General features: G+C 40.3%; 1 protein-coding gene across 2 annotated transcripts in view; it reads right to left on the bottom strand.

Moving 5' to 3' along the window:
* ERCC6L2 (ERCC excision repair 6 like 2) overlaps nucleotides 1–17,633 on the bottom strand; it is a 147,465-nt gene that overhangs the window by 86,693 nt on the left and 43,139 nt on the right. For both annotated transcript variants that reach the window (XM_075828822.1, XM_075828821.1), the window contains exons 7-11: nucleotides 17,075–17,282; nucleotides 12,238–12,378; nucleotides 5,641–5,757; nucleotides 4,874–4,993; nucleotides 2,438–2,509 (exon numbers count right to left, since the gene is read on the bottom strand). In XM_075828822.1, coding sequence (XP_075684937.1) covers nucleotides 2,438–2,509; nucleotides 4,874–4,993; nucleotides 5,641–5,757; nucleotides 12,238–12,378; nucleotides 17,075–17,282 — 658 coding nt within the window. The remainder of the gene's footprint in view (nucleotides 1–2,437; nucleotides 2,510–4,873; nucleotides 4,994–5,640; nucleotides 5,758–12,237; nucleotides 12,379–17,074; nucleotides 17,283–17,633) is intronic.

Here is a 17,633-nt window from a genome sequence, read left to right as displayed (position 1 = left end):
GTTTTTTGGTCACCATGGCTCTACCAAAAAATGGAATAAAAAGTGCTCAAAAAGTTCTACGTACCAATAAAAACTACAGCTCGTCTCGCAAAAAATAAGCCCTGACACCACTCTATTGAGGGAAAAATAAAAAAGTTATGGCTCTCGGAAAGCGGGGAGGGAAAACTAAAAAGAAAAACATGGATCAGTCTGGAAAGGGTTAATTACTTTCTAATGAAAAAACATTTATGACCATGTGTGGGGTCTTGCTGTACTCGGGAGAAATTGCTTTACAAATGTTGGGGTGCTTTTCCCTCCTTTATCCTTTGTGAAATTGAAAAAATTCAACATTTTAGTGGAAATAATGTTGATATTAATTTTCATGGCCTAATTCTAATAAATTCTGCAAAAGACCTGTGAGGTCTAAATGCTCACTATACCCCTAGATAGATTCCTTAAATAGTGTAGTTTCCCAAATGGGGTTACTTTTGGGGGGCTTCCACTTTTTTGGTCCCTCGGGGGCTTTGCAAATTCGACATGACACCCGAAAACCATTTCAGCTAAATTTGAGCTCCAAAAGCCAAATAGCGCTTCTTCCCTTCTAAGCCCCGGTGTGGGTATAAACAGCAGTTTATTACCACATATGGCGTATTTACGTAATTGGGAGAAATTGTTTTACAAATAAAGGGGTGATTTTTCTCCTTTATTCCTTGTAAAAATTAAAAATGTCTACGTTTTTTCGATTTTTACCTTTATAGACTAATTCCAATGAATTCAGCAAAACAACTGTGGGGTCAAAATGCTAACTTTACCCCTAGAAAAATTTCCACTGTTTTCAACCCTCCAGTGCATTGCAAACGCGACACGGCACTGAAAACTATTCCAGCAAAATCAGAAATCCAAAATCCAAATGGTGCTCCTTCTCTTGTAAGCACTGCTGTGGGTCCAAACAGTAGTTTATTACCACATATGGGGTATTGTTATAATCAGAAGAAATTGCTTTACATATGTTGGGGTGTTTTTTCTACTTTATTCCTTGTAAAAATTAAAATTTTCTGTGTTTTTTTCAGAAAAAAAGTAGGATTTTCATTTTCACATACTAATTCAAATACATTTAGCAAAAAAACTGTGCGTTCAAAATGCTAACTATACCCCTAGATAAATTCCTTGAGGGGTGTAGTTTCCAAAATGGGATTACTTTTAGGGGGTCTTTACGGTTTTGGAACGACAAGACCTATTCAAATCTGACATGGTGCCTAAAATATATTCTAAAAAAAGGAGGCCGCAAAATCCACTAGGTGCTCCTTTGCTTCTGAGGCCGGTGTTTCAGTCCATTAGCACACTAGGGCCACATGTGAGATATTTCTAAAAACTGCAGAATCTGGGCAATAAATATTGAGTTGCATTTCTCGGGTAAAACCTTCTGTGGTACAGAATTTTTATTATTACAACTGAATTTTGGCAAAAAAAAAAAAGAAATTTGTAAATTTCACCTATACTTTGCTTTAACTCCTGTGAAACGCCTAAAGGGTTAAAACACTTTCTAAATGCTGTTTTGAATACTTTGAGGGGTGCCGTTTTCAAAATGGCGTGATTTATGGGGACTTTCTAATATATAAGGCCCTCAAAGCCACTTCAGAACTGTACTGGTCTCTGAAAAAATAGGCTTTTGAAATTTTCTTGAAAATATGAGAAATTGCTGCTAAAGTTCTAAGCCTTGAAACGTCCTAGAAAAATAAATGGATGTTCAAAAAACGATGCAAACATAAAGTAGACATATGGGAAATATAAACTAGTAAGTATTTTGTGTGGTATTACTATCTGTTTTACAAGTAGATAATTTTAAATTGAGAAAAACTGACATTTTTGCTAATTTTCTCTAAATCTTAGTGTTTTTTACAAATAAATATTTAATTTATCGACCAAATTTTTTCACTAACAGAGAGTACAAAATGTCACGAGAAAACAATCTCAGAATCACGTGGATAGGTAAAAGGATTCTGAAGTTATTACCACATAAAGTGACATGTCAGATTTGCAAAAATCGACTTCGTCCTGAAAGCCAAAACAGGCTCAGTCCTGAAGGGGTTAATAGATAAAATTAAATAAACAACAACGCATTTAAGAAATGTATGTTTTTGTTTTATAAAAATCTAATTTTAATGATAATAAATTATCTCATGATACATTCCCTTTAAAACAATCCAATTATAGCTGAACGGGGTAATTTTTTGATAGCTGAAGCCTGCCATCAATGGACGCAAAAACAGTAAAGTATGTCAAATAAATAGTTGTGTCTGAAGCCTAGAGAAAGGAATTACTTTAATAAGACATAGAAATTTATTATGCCTTTAAAGACCTCTTTACAAATGTGCTGAACAGCTGTTGCAAGAAGATCATTTGCTTTATCAATCGGAAGTCATGTCCCAGCCAACCATGGCAGACATATGGTGCTCACCTTTGTGGAGAAAGAGAAAAGAAGAACCTTGTCCTTGTTTTTTCTGCAGTGATTTAGAAGCTGCTGAAGGACCTGTAAGTGAACCACGGGACATCAATGAACCAAATAAACCAAAAGTTTCAGTGAATACTGGAACATATTCTATGGGACTATTTATGATCCAGAAATAGCAACAGTCTAAAGCAAATAAGATGTTACATTTGGAATGCTGTAAAAAATTCTCATCTCTATTATGCCGTACTGATTGATCATCTTAATACAATGTTATTATATAACGCACAGAATAATTCTATTGAAAATTATGTAATCAAATATTAATGGAAAAAAACCATTCTATATACGTGATAGATATATATCTCCACATATTGCAAGGTTTTAAAATAAAGCCTTCATGGAACAAGGCTTGTTAAAACAATCTGTGATGCTCCCTCCTTATTGTGTATATAGTAGATGTTGACTTCTCATGCTCCTACCATACTTTGAGATGCCAACTGCCTGCCCTCACAATATGTTCCTCCGGTGTGGAAGTAAGCAATGTGAAGATGTGTACAATGTAGATACTGTAATTTTTAAGAAAAGCATGTCCACATCTGGCAAGGTGACTTTGCTGACGCAATGCTTTGTGGGCAAAAAAAAAAAAAAGAATTCTTCTACACTAGTAAGCCGGCTGTTCCCAGTGGGTAACAAATATTTAAAACATTAGATTTATTCTGTTATAAATATTTACATCGAGAATACCCAGTGGCAGAACTACAATCCGCACTTCAAAAATATCGTTTAAATGAGGTCTGCAGGTGGGAAGTAAAATACTGTTAAACTGCTCGGTTACTACTCTAGTTATGAATGGAAGGAGAAATGATATACAGTCAACGCTCCTTCTTTCATGCCTATGCAACCATAGTTCAGAGAACTAAATGACATACTACATCTGCAGATCCTGATAGACAAATAAAGTTCCATTTATTTTTTTACTTACTTTGGTATGTGAAGAGTGTGCATCTTCTTAGTTATTATTCCTCTAAAGTATAAAGATTTTTAAAGCTGCCTATACAGATTAGATAAATGTCAGAGGATCCCGACGATTGCAGCGGGATCCAACAATCTAATGTGTAGGATGTTTATCCCTACTATCCCCTTGACGGCTGGAAGACAGTGGCTTGTCTCCTTTATTCTACTGAATAAATAGTCGATCCGAGCTTTCACTTTTATGGGAATATTAAATGAAGATGTTGGCATTCAGCTTAGGGGATACAAACATCTTTATACATACATTTACCTGTTTTTTGTCTTTTTTATTTTTACAGAGACAGGTTTATTTTTCTTTAGATTTTTCATAAGGAAGTAATTTTTTTTTGTTTGCTTTACTCTCTTCTGCCTAGGGCTGGGCAACTAATCGAAAAAAAAATATGCTAAACCGATATACAGATAGCCATCATCATCTTGCACATTTCCGTTTTTTCGGTTTATTTTTTTCCTGGTTTCAACTGTATGTGTCCACAGGACGGATATACAGTTGAATCCAATGGTGGAGGAGGAAGCCGAAAATTCCCTGCTCCACCATTCACTACGTAATGCTGGCCACTTACAGCTTGTGCAGACATGCGCGATGACATCACTGCATCGCGCCTGTCTGTGCCGAGCCGTGATCGGCTCAAAACAGATTGGTGCGATGCAGTGATGTCATTGTGCATATCTGCGCTGAGCCACACAGAGCACAGACCAGAGGAGCAGGGGATCTCCTCCACTTGTCGTAGGAACGGGGATAGGTGAGTATTTATTTTATTATTTCTAAAAGTCACTATTGGGGCTGTGTGGGGGTAGATATGGGGGCATTATACTGGGTGTGAAGTGCAGCTATAGGGGCATTATACTGTGTAGGGAGGCACTATAAGGGCATTATACTGTGAGGTACAGAACCAAAGCTTGAAGCTTGCACTAAAGAGGGATTCTGATAACATTTAGCGACAGGTGTAGTGTTTTTATGGACATCTTCAAAATCTCTCAGTAATGCAGCTTCAGGGCTTGAGCTTATAACTTCAAGTAAAAATATTTCAGCATAGGAAGTATAAATTAAAAAAAAATGTATGCCACAAATGCACATGGCTCTCTTTTTCGAAGCCTAAGGGAGTCGCTGGCACAGCTGTCTCCATAACTTCCAAACAATTCAGTGTAGAGGGGCACATATTTGTGGCTGTGTTAGGAGGTCCAATCTGGGTCCCAGAGGTGGGATGGTAGTCCCCAGCAATTTTTTTTGCACAGGGCCCTCTACTAACCTTAATCCCACTCTGTTTAAGAGTGCCAATAAAATAGCACTTTAAATATATTGGAACAACCAAAAAAAAAACGTGGGTAACCACGATTGTAATGTAAGCATGTAATGCAAAACCAGCTTCAATATATAAATGGTCAAGAGAATAATAAAAATCACTACTGTGCCTTCATTTTTCCACTGTATTTTGGGTCAGAGATTGTTTCAAATGCAGCTTCTTTACTTTGCTGGATAAATTCTGGAAACTTGGAAAATACTTCACTGCAGATTCTTCGAATATGGTCTTCCTGTAAAAACAGTCACACACACTAACCATGAATAAAACTGGTAAACAAATAACTAGCATAGCTTACAGAACGCACACACCACCCTATAAAATATAATATCAAATATTGTCCTCCGTACTAAACATGCATTCTTTCAAGGATGCCCTTTTTATGTTTATTTTTCCTTACATCGTATCGTTCTAGGAGCATTTACTAGCAAATATAAACCATGCTTTAATATGAAATATTTTGACATGTCATACCGTATATTACAATATATTATGTATTTGTGGCCTATAGCTTATATACATTCAGTATACACTGTATGTAACAAAGTTAACAACACACTTAGTGGTCAGTTTATTAGGACTAGCACATGCTAGTTTTCACACACTGCTAACCAGATTACCCGAATGTGGCTTGAAAGGCTAAAACAGATCAGAAAATCTCTGGTTAACTGCTTATTCCGAAATATATAACCAGCCTTCTTCCTTTTGGTGGAGACTTAATTGCATACATTTCCCATGAAGCATTGCCTACAATTTCCCTAGCTTCTTGACTCTCCCTACTGTAAGTTTTCCTGTAAATTAAAAAAATATGAGGATAGGCGATACATTTTTATAACCTGGATAATAACCCTTTTAAACCTCATTCTAGTGCAAACTCACTTGCTTTTTGCTGGTGCTGGAGTCTGACTGTAGCAGAGCGGCATGGTTTGCAACCTTCCGAAGGATAGCTTGGTAACTAAAATATAGTGTCTTCACACTTTCACCATATTGATTTTCCTATAATAAAAACAATAACATCATATATTTATTCACATATATTGAGATTTTTCCGATAAATCTAGGAGTCAATATGTAAAATTAAATTAATAGTATAAACACATGCAAATTCTTCAAAACCATGATGACATCAAAGAGATAGACATTAAAGTGTAACTAAACTTTTAAGCAACTTTTGACATGTTATAGTGACATGTCAGAATTTTGATCGGTGCGGGTCCGAGCACTGAGACCCCCCACCGATCGCTAAAATGAAGCAGCAGAAGAAATATGCTTTATTCACATTCTATTTTTTAATACAGGGTTGCATTGATGATTGATGTGTATTAAAAATCTACCCACAGTGTTAAAAGGACATAATATAGAACATCCAGTTATATTTAAGATCTGGTTCCACACACTGCCGCACTGTTTTAAACAACATTTCTTGTGAGCTGTTCAAATGGTTATAATGACATCAGATAATTGCATGTTTCCTTAGTTAAGCCTGAATGAGTGTAATATTCCAACCTGCCAAAAACAACTGGCCCCATAAATCACAAAGTCATTAGTGCAACAGACAAGTCATAGGAACAGACTCTTTAACAGTCTTTCCCAAGAGATGACTTTATAATGTTTACAGTGGACTGGAGGGTATGCATTATTTGTCTCCCTACTTAAGCAAGGAGACACATAAACTGTAAGGTCACAGATGTGTCAACTATTGACTTCACTGTCCAAAGCTGTAGAGTAGTCCATTAATGGGAAAGAAAAAACTATTGCCTTAATGTACTGAAATACAGAATATTGAAGGAAGCATTCTATAACTTACAGTGCCTGCATAATGCATGTTGTTATGTTTCATAGTGACAAGTGCACAGTATGGCCTCATGTACACGACCGTAGCCATATGCACGGCCGTGATTTTCGGGTTGGCCGGCCAGCAGCAGAGTGTCACCTGCAAGCCAGCCGCAAATCGCGGGCCGTGCACATGGTCGCGTCCATTATTTCCTATGAGCCTGGACCGCAGAACACGGTCGCAATAAGACATGCCCGTTCTTTCTGCGGTCCGGGCTCCTGGGCCATGCACGGACCGTGGAAACCATGGTCGTGTGCATGGCCCCATAGGAATGAATGGGACCGCAATACTCCCGTGGATTTTCGGGGGGAATTGCGGCTGCAAAACTACGTTCGTATGCATGGGGCCTATGGCTTCATAAACAAAAATTTACTAACCGAGAAATTCACCTAGGAACCGGTTTTAAAAAAGGGGACTTCACATTTCTACTTCATTACAAAACTGGTGACCGAGCACAGGCTTTCTTTATAGATGATCACATGCAGGGCTGCCATCAGGGCAGTATAGGGGATACTGGCCACTGGGGTCTAGCCAAATAAGGGACACTCAATGCTGTTTGAAACCCACCACTATAGAAGAAAAACAGGAATTTTGTACTTACCAGTAAAATCCCTTTCTCGTTGAATTCACTGGGGGGCACAGTACCATGGGTATAGGCCGCTGTCACTAGGAAGCGGACACTTCCACCCAGTGGGCTATACCCTCTGCTGAGCACTCAGCTCCTTAGTTTGTACCAAGAGTAGTAGGTGAGCAGAGAAGGTTTAACACAATATGTTTCCAATGAGAAAAGCAACCTCTAGAAGCCCAAAAAATATAACAATAAAGAAATTGGGGCGGAACCTGTGTCCCCCAGTGAATTCAACAAGAAAGGAATTTTACTGATTAGTACAAAAATACTGTTTTCTTGTTCAAGTACTCACTGTTGTACACAGTACCATGGATGTCCTAAAGCAGTCCCTTAGGGTGGGAAAAAAGAATCATAGCCATGCGAGCAGCCTAAACTACGGCTGCTTGCAAAACCATCCAACCCAAACTGGCATCGGCAGAAGCCAAAGAATGGATCTAGTAAAATCTCAAAAAAGTATGTAACGAGGACCAGGTGGCGGCTTTACAGACCTGAAGGGCAGAAGCCTGATGTCGCACCACCCAGGAAGCCCCAACTGCCCTAGCAGAATGAGCAGTGACCCAGAAGGGAACCTACCCTTAGCAAAGTAGACCTTTTTAACAGCCAAACGTATCCAGCTAGCAATGGTGGCCTTTGAAGCCGGGCCACCCTTACGAGGGCCCTCAGGAACCACAAATAGGTAGTCCGTCTTCCGGAAGGACTTCGTAGCTGCAATGTAGACCTGAAGGGCTCTAACGACATCCAAGCAATGTAAGACACGTTCGCGTGGATGAGAAGGGTTAGGACAAAACGAAGGAAGGACAATGTCCTCATTAAGATGGAATGAGGAAACCACCTTAGGAAAGAAGGATGGCACTGGACATAGAACCACCTTGTCCTTATTAAAAAGTTGTAAACAGAGGTATGCAGGAGAAGACTGCAAGCTCAGAAACTCTACGGATAGAGTTGATTGCCACAAGGAAAACTACCTTCCAGGATAAGATCCTGAGAGAAACTTCCGGCAGAGGTTCGAAGGGTGCAGCCTGGAGAGCGTGAAGGACCAGATTGAGATCCCAAGGTTCCAGAGGAGACCGATAAGGTGCACAATGTGCGACTCCCTGCCAAAAAGCCTTAATTGGAGCACGGAAAGCCAAAATGCGTTGGAAAATAATAGATAGGGCTGAAACTTGAGACCTGGATGAAGGCCAGAATTCGCAGGATGGAAAAAATGGAGGGGATAGACCCGATGGAATTCACACCACCCAAAATAAGCCAACCCAGTACGATGGTAAATTTGAGTTTTAATCATGGTCTGAACGACCGGATCAGAGAAACCTTTGAACTTCAAAATCGTGGCTTCAGCAGCCAAGGTAAAGCAGAGTGGAACATTGGACCTTGTGAAAGGAGGTTGTGCCGCAGAGGAAGTGGCCGCGGGGCGACCATTTTACGAGATCCAGGCATTCCCGGGTCAGGTAATCCGCCTCCCAGTTGTCTACTATTGGGATGTGCACTGCTGAGATTCCTGGGACATTTTGTTTCGCCCAGTAAAGGATCTTGGCAGTTTCCTTCCATACAGTCCTGTTTCTTCTACATCCCTGATTATTGAGGTTCGCTACTGCTGTAGAGTTTTCTGTCTGCAAGACCCTGAAAATGAGACCAACAGTGAGACAGGGCCAGGAAGATGGCCCTCAGCTCCAAGATGTGGAGCTGACCTTGCTGGTCGGACCAGGTGCCCTAGACTGTGAGGCAGGAGATGACCGCCCCCCAGACAGACAAATTTGTGTCCATTGTGATGACTTCTCAATGGAGAGTTGTGACGGATTTTACCTGAGAGAGGTTGGGGAAAGACATCCACCACAGCAGCTCCTTCTTGACTATAGGTGCAGATGGATCATCAGATCCAAGGAGCCCGCAGACTTGTCCCAACGAGATAGAATCGCCATTGTAGAGATCGGGAGTGAAATTGCGCAAAAGGGATGCCTTGAAGGTTGAGACTATCATCTTCCTGGCCCACCATTCAGAAGCAGATGGAACAAGGAGCGTGATCTTTTCCTTGGGTACGAATAACCTGGAAACTCCATTCTCCGAGAAGGAGTGAGAGATGACTTTGAGGTGTTGATCAGCCATCCGAATCTGCGTAGACAATCCAGTGTAATGTTGAGATTGTCCAAATTGTCCTGTTTGGAAGATGCCTTCACCAGGAGATCGTCCAAGTATGGGATAAACGCTATCCCCCTGGATCTGAGTAGAGCCTTGGGCACCACCAGGACATTGGTGAAGACCCTTGGAGCCGTGGCCAGCCTGAAGGGGGGGGGCACAAACTGGAAATGCTTTAAATCTATAGCAAAGCGCAGGAAACGCTGATGTACTTGAGCAATGGGAACATGAAGATAAGCATCTCTGATTTCTATTGAGGATGGGAACTCGTCAGCCTCCAAGGTAGCGACCACAGAGACTCCATGTGAAACCTTCGAATCTTCACATGTCGATTGAGACATTTTAGATCCAAAATGGGTCGATGAGATCCGTCCTTCTTTTGTACTGTAAAAAGGTTTGAATAAAACCCATTGAACAGTTCTGGAGTTGGTACTGGGACAATTACTCCTTGATGGAGGGTGGAGGCTTTGAATCGCTTGGGAAAAAGCTTGGGCCCTGGAGGGGGCGTTGACAGGAAAACTCACCCAGGAGGGCGAGAAGAAAACTCGATTTTGAAGCCTAGTGACACAACGTCTCGCACCAAGGTGTCTTCGACATTTTTGAGCCATGTCTCCTGGAAGGAGAGTAGCCGTCCCCCCACTCGAGGGTGCAGTTCGGGTGAGCGCAAATTTTCCGTTGGGCAGCTTGGACAGAGACATCACAGATATATTTAGACATCTGCAAAAGCTGTGCAGCTAGCCAGAAAATATCCACTTGAGTCCCCTGATTAAATTGCGTCTTGCAGTTGAGTAGCTAGTTCAACACTAGCTAAGCGAACCCAATATGCTGCAAAGAGGGTATGAGTGAAGACGAGGTCGCCCTGAAAGTGGCTTTTGCCATAGACTCCACTTTGGCATCAACTGGATGCTTTAAGGCAGAAGCATCTACAACTGGTAAGGTAGTATTTTCATAAAGCCAGGCCATGGAGCATCTACCTTGGGGTGAGCTGACCATTTGGTAATACATTGGTCACAGAAAGGAAACATATAGTCCGCACTCTTGGACATGTGCATAGACTGGTCAGGATGTTTCCATGCATCAGAAAACAACTTGCTAAAACCCTTATGATCTGGAAAGACCAGAGGGTGTCGCCTGTGGTGATGCAATAACAACTCATTCTGAGGGGATTCAGCAGGGTCATCCGCAATCTTAAGTATATCTCTTACTGCCTGAATGAGATTCTTCACAGCAGGAGGAGAGGATTTGCTTCTATTACACTCAAACTATGAATCGGAGAGAGAGAGACCTCCCCTGAAGAAGCTGGTTCCGATATATCTCTTGAATGAAAAGAATGAAGGACACCTGCATCATTTTTGTTAAAAGAGGAATCAGAGGGTGAATGATATCTCCTTGATTTCCTGGCCCACTTGCAGGATGCACTAGGAGAACTAGAATGCGTGCAATCCAGGGAAGAATGTCTGGGGGCCTGAATGGACTGTGGTACCTGAGAAGGGTCGGAAAATTGGTACGCTAACTGCTGAGGAAGGCATTGTAAGGCATCGGCTGTGGCCTGAGAGGCGGGTGAGATTATCTACTGCCTGGGTAAGGGAAGCCACCCATTGGGAAGTAATATGCTCACTAACTGTGGGAGCTGGGGAATCATGTGGTGGTTTAAGCAGAGGGGATTGAACACAGACTGGGTCAGCCTGCCCTCATGGAAACGTAGTACTGCATCGAATGCACGCAAATTGCGGTACAATAGAGCCCCCCTCCCCGCTTGGGGTCTTAGGAGCTTTTTCTTTGAAGACATATTATAATAGAACAACAATTTGCTTTTAAATTGGCACATGGCTAAAACTTAAAAATGGGCCTGGTCAGGAAGGGGGGTAAAGCTCCTGGTCAGGAAGTGGTTAAAGGAACAGTGTCATCACAAATTATTTTTTTATATGTTAAAGATGTTAGTGCTTTATTAAAAACGTTTATATTCATTTGTGTGTTTGTGTTTTACTTTTTCTTATTTTTACACTTTTTCTTCCCTATGGGGGCTGCCATTTTTTGTTCCATTTCTGTCTGTGTCGATTAACGACACATACAGACATGGAATACGGCAGCCACAGTCCCATAGGGACTGCGAACGGCTCCCGTCCCATTGACTTCAGTGTACGGCGTCTGTGTGGGAACTGCGCATGCGCCGCTCCCACACAGTCCAATTCGAAATTGGCGCCGTCCGGCGCCATTTTCCTGTGGACCGGAAGTCGCGGCCGGACAGTAATATTACTACTTCCGGTCGCGGCTTCCGGATTTGTGCACTTGGACCAGCGGCAGCAAACGGAGCGGACGGGCCGGAGGGAGCCGCGGCGGCAGGAGCAGGTAAGAGATTTCAATGTATGTTCGTGTTTGTGTGTGTTTACTACTGTATGTAAACCTACTACACTGTGTGTTAGCTCAAAAAATGGCGACACACAGCGTAGGAGGTTACACCGTTCAAACCCCTCGTTTATCCCGGCACTAGCCAGGATAAAGGAGGGGGGGATGCTGAGAGCTCACTAGAGCGAGGGCTTTTAACCCATTGTTGCAATGCCGCAATTTTGGGAATAGCTCCATCTAGTGACCAAAAATGGGTAGTATTATAAATTAGAATTAATTTATAATATTTCCTGACTATTTCCTGACTCGTGAAAAAAATAAAAAAAATTTGAACAATGTTTAATCACCCACACACTAAATGTTTAATTTTTAAAAAAAAAAACATGTTTTTCTGGCAACACATTCCCTTTAAGAAAAAACAAACATGTGACAAGTCTTTTTTAATTATAGCGGTATTGTGGGAAATTAAGTGAAGAATCTAAAATAACAATGCGCACGTAAATACGATCAAAATATTAGCACAATCTTTTCTTACTCTGTAACAACAATTTCTCCTTTTCTTGCCGATATTACAACTGCAACGTTCACTTCCTCGAAGAACCAAGTTGACATCTGGAGTCTCCAGGACGGTTTGGTAGACTGCCTTTTGAAACTCTGACAAGGAACAGTAGACTATCTGCAAATGAGAACAACACAGGTAATAAAGCTTAGATATCAGGTCATATTTCTAAGCTGCTTCTAATGTTTCGAAGTAATGTTTCTATTGATTTTTGCACAAAATTTAAACTCAATCCATTTGGATTCATTCACAAATATCCTTTCATTGTTATACTGATCAATCTGATAAAAATAATTTCTTCTAATCCGACCAGACAATTTTGATCAAGATAATAAAGTTCTAAAGTTTCAAAATATACTTAGTTTATGAACAAATTTTGCACAGTCTTGATCCTTGTCTTGTAATTAAGAACCATTAACCCCTTCCTGCTCCTGGACGTACTATTAGGTCGTGGTAGCTGTATCGTTCGCGCTCCATGACCTAATAGTACGTCACGGGAGTAACGGCCATTTCGTCCGTCCTCCCGACACATACAGGAGCTGTGACAGCTGCTGTCTCGTACAGCAGCTGCCGCAGCTCCTACAGCGGGGACCGTTCGCTGTGTCCCCGCTAATTAACCCCTTAAAAGCCGCGTTCAATAGGGATCGCGGCTTTTTAGGGGTTAAGCTACAATCGCCGGCCTGCTACACAATAGCAGCTGGCAATGGTGACTATGGCAACCGGACACCAAACAATGGCGTCCGGCTATGCCATCGACGGAAGCCTAGTGGGTCCTGGCAAAGTCAGGACACACTATGCTTGCGGTCAGTGAGTAGCTGACAGCTCCAATACACTGCACTACGCATGTAGTGCAGTGTATTAGAATAGCGATCAGGGCCTCCTGCCCTCAAGTCCCCTAGTGGGACAAAGTAATAAAGTAGAAAAAAAGTAAAAAAAAGATGTGTAAAAATAAGAAAATAAAAGTTTTAAAAAGTACTAAAAGTAAAAATCCCCCTTTTTCCCTTATCAGTCCTTTATTATTAATAAAAAAAAAAAAAAATAATAAAACTATACATAATGTGTTTTAGTCCACGAGCACACTAGAGACACATGTGGGACATTTCTAAAAACTGCAGAATCTGGACAATACATATTTAGTAGTATTTCTCTGGTAAAACCTTCTGTGTTACAGATTTTTTTTTAATACAATTGAAATTAAGCAAGAAAAATTTAATTTGCAAATTTCACCTCTACTTTGCTTTAATTTCTGTGAAATGCCTGAAGGGTTAATTAAACTTTCTAAATGCTGTTTAGAATACTTTGAGGGGTCTAGTTTTCAAAATGGGGTGTTTTATGGGGGTTTCTAATACATAGGCCCCTCAAAGCCACTTCAGAACTGAACAGGTACCTTAAAAAAAAAAAAGGCTTTTGAAATTTTCTTAAAAATATGAGAAATTCCTGTTTATGCTCCAAGACTTGTAACGTCCAAGAAAAATAAAAGAATGTTCAAAAAACGATGCCAATCTAAAGTAGACATATGGGAAATATGAACTAGTAACTATTTTGGGTGGTATAACCGTCTGTTTTACAAGCAGATGCATTTCAATTCTGAAAAATGCTATTTTTTATAAATTTTCTCAAAATTTTGTAATTTTTCACCAACCAACACTGAATATATCGTCCAAATTTTACCACTAACATAAAGCCCAATGTGTCACGAGAAAATAATCTCAGAATCGCTTGGATAGGTTTAAGCACTCCGACGTTATTACCACATAAAGTGAAATATGTCAGATTTGAAAAATGGGTTCTGAGCCTTAAGGCCAAAACAAGGCTGCGTCCTTATTAAAGCAGAACACCAGGATCTCCCTGACGCTGGGTTCTCACATCGCGGTTACTTTTTTCGACAAAAAAACAATTTTGATCACGATGTGTGGACCTATCCTTAATAAAGTTCATTAGCTTTTTTTTTTATATGTGGGATAATTATCTGATAATCTTTCTCGCTGGTGGTTCTGTACTAGCTGGTACAGTAATCATTCTGCCCTAGCTGCAATGGAAATCAGCTCTTAATGAATTTGTGCTGAGCTTGTGAATATACATAGAACCAAATGTAAACAGGCATCGCTGCCTTAACCCGTTAGTGACCGCCAATACGCCTTTTAACGGCGGCCACTAACGGGCTTTATTCTGATGCATATGCCTTTTTACGGCACTGCATCAGGATAAAGTAAACAGAGCAGGGAGCGTCAAATCTCCCTGCTCTCAGCTGCCAGAGTATCGATCTCACCCGTTTAACCCCTCCGATGCGGTGCACAATAGCGTGCACCGCATCTGAGTGGTTTTGGAGAGAGGGAGGGAGCTCCCTCTCATCCCACCGTCACCCGGCGATAAGATCGCCGAGTGTCTGTGTCTCCAATGGCAGCCGGGGGCCTAATAAAGGCCCCCAGGTCTGCCTGGAGCGAATGCCTGCTAGATCATGCCGGAGGCATGACCTAGCAGATGCCTGTCCGTTTTAAACGGACAGGCAGTAATACACTGCAATACAAATGTATTGCAGTGTATTATAATAGCGATCAGAGAATCGCATATTAAAGTCCCCTAGTGGGACTAGTAAAAAAGTTTAATAAAGTTAATTTTAAAAAAAAGTGAAAAAAAAAGAAAAACCCAGCTTTTCCCCTTACAAAATGCTTTACTATTAAAAAAACAAAATAAAGTAAAAAAGTTACACATATTTGGTATCGCCGCGTCCGTAATGACCCCGACTATAAATCTATTACATTATTTAACCCGCACGGTGAACGCCGTAAAAAAATGTAATAAAAAACTATGGAAAAATTGCTGTTTTCTGTGAATCCTGACTTAAAAAAAATGTGATAAAAAGTGATCAAAAAGTCGCATCTACTCCAAAATGGTACCAATAAAAACTACAAGTCTTCCCGCAAAAAAAAAGCCCTCACACAACCGCATCGGCGAAAAAATAAAACCGTTACGGCTCTTCAAATATGGAGACACAAAAACAAATAATTTTGAAAAAAAGCGTTTTTACTGTGTAAAAGTAGTAAAACATACAAAATATATACAAATTTGGTATCGTTGCAATCGTAGCAACCCGCTGAATAAAGTTATTGTGTTATTTATATCACACGGTAAACGGCGTAGATTTAAGACGTGAAAAAGAGTGGCGAAATTTCAGGTTTTTTTCTATTCCCCCCCAAAAAAAAGTTAATAAAAGTTAATCAATAAATAATATGTCCCCCAAAATGGTGCTATTAAAAAATACAACTTGTCCCGCAAAAAACAAGACCTTATACAGCTATGTCGACGCAAAAATAAAAAGGTTATAGCTCTTGGAATGCGACGATGGAAAAACGTAAAAAATGGCCTGGTCATTAAGGTTTAAAATAGGCTGGTCATTAAGGGGTTAAGGAAGGACAGAGCAGTAGCCAGACCCAATGATGAAATGGGTCACTCTACCTCACATATTCAGTGGGCACTGTGGCGAATCCGAAAATCACTGATCACAGCTGTGCTGTAATATGGTAAAATTTAAGGCTGGGTTCGCATATCGTGGTCAGAATGGTGCAATTTTGTCGCAGTTTACAGCAAAAAAACGCATTTTGACCGCAACGTCAAAACCCAGCCTAAGGGTGCAGGTTTTGATCAGATTTTTTTTATGCAGTTGTTGAAGCCAAAATCAGAATTGGATTCAGATAAGAGAAGTAGTATCTGTCCTTTATACTTTCTCTCCCTTTCTGATCCACTCCTGGTTTTGGCTTTAAAAAATTGCATCAAAAACCTGATTAACATGTACTAGCAGCCTAGTTTCACATGTTCCGTTTTTATGCAGTTTTTTAATGCAGTTTTTGAAGCCAATGCAAGGTGTGGATCATAAAGGAAGCGTATATAGGAGTAAAACATTTTTATCCCACTCCTGGTTGTGGCCTTCAAATTCTGCATCAAAATGGCATGTGTGAAAGAACCCTAAGCATAATGATGATCATGAACAATTATTATTTCACCCATTGTCTTTAGGCTCTGTTCACATCTGCATTGGTGATATAAATTGTTCTGCTCCGTCATAGGAGCAGAACAACGGAAATGATGGCAGTGACTGATCCGTTGCATGACGGAAACCTACAGTGCCCAACGGAACCCATTCAGGCTCTGTCTGGTTTCTGTCATTTTGCTGGACAAAATGGCGCTGTATGCTGCGCTATTTTGTCCAGAATTTTTTACGGAATCTGCAATGAAGGCTCCTAACGGAGACTCCAATGCAGATGTGAACACAGCCTTACTAGTTCCTCTGCTATATCCCATAGTTTATCCGCTAAATTTCCTGTTACTCCATGCAACATCTACTTTGGTATGTAATAATGGGAAGGCAGATTTCAAAAATGCAAATAATACGGTAAGAAATGTAAAGGGAAGCTTAGAAAGGTTCCACTTTATATTGTAAATATTTCTAGAATTATAGAACTCCAAATTATAGTGCACCATGAGACTGCTCTGTGGATGTATTCAATGTATCCTGTCTACCGGGCAGTCTGTAAAGACAAGAGCTATATAAACAAATGAAGCCCCCAACTTCCTGCAGCTGAAGTCTCCAAAATAACAGCTCATGGGTAGAGTTTCAACACCGTATATGCAGAATGTTATTAGGAAGATTGAACACATCTACCACTGTTATTTTAGTGATATAGAGTGAGTCTTCAACTAGATTTAGTCCAAAACATTAAAAAAATGACCAAGGAAAACAGAGATTATATACATGTTCTTCTTATCTTTCTTCATGATACTTTAAACAATATATATATATCAGTGGCTTACGAACCCGATCTTCCTTTTTTGGTAGCTGGCTACTTATAAGTGCCTTGGTACGTCTGAGGAACAATGAAGACATTTTCAAAGCCAGCTTTTGCATCACTTTTCTTCCTGTGGCTAGTTCTCGCTTTGTGGCATTATGCCTTTGGCCAAGTTCTATTGGATGTGAATATCTTTCAATAAATTGTTTTTTGTCTCCTAAACATCCCGGCACAGCCCTAGATTAAAATGACAACAAATTAATATAGAATTTTGTAGCATTAAATAAGAGTTTCATTAAATAACAACCTTTCAGTGGGTTAATATTTTTGCCTTGATGCACATTTGAATGGAGTGTGTACTTGAAATGGGCCCTGGTATGTACGCCCAAAATACAGAAATTGGGTTGAGAGCCACAGTAGAGACAAGGACTAATGTCAGTTGATGCATTCCTATGTACAGTGCTGCGGAATATGTTGGAGCTATATAAATATTGGTAAATAAAAACAAATGCAAGACAAATATAAAATATATATACCTTAATTTTGCAGCTAATTGTTCTATTAGTATTGTTTTGGTTATCCAAAACC

This window comes from Rhinoderma darwinii, chromosome 1 (genome assembly GCF_050947455.1).
Source record: "Rhinoderma darwinii isolate aRhiDar2 chromosome 1, aRhiDar2.hap1, whole genome shotgun sequence".
Classification (NCBI taxonomy): domain Eukaryota; kingdom Metazoa; phylum Chordata; class Amphibia; order Anura; family Rhinodermatidae; genus Rhinoderma; species Rhinoderma darwinii.
Note: the sequence above shows the minus strand (reverse complement) of the source record. Positions and strands in the feature narration are given on the sequence as shown.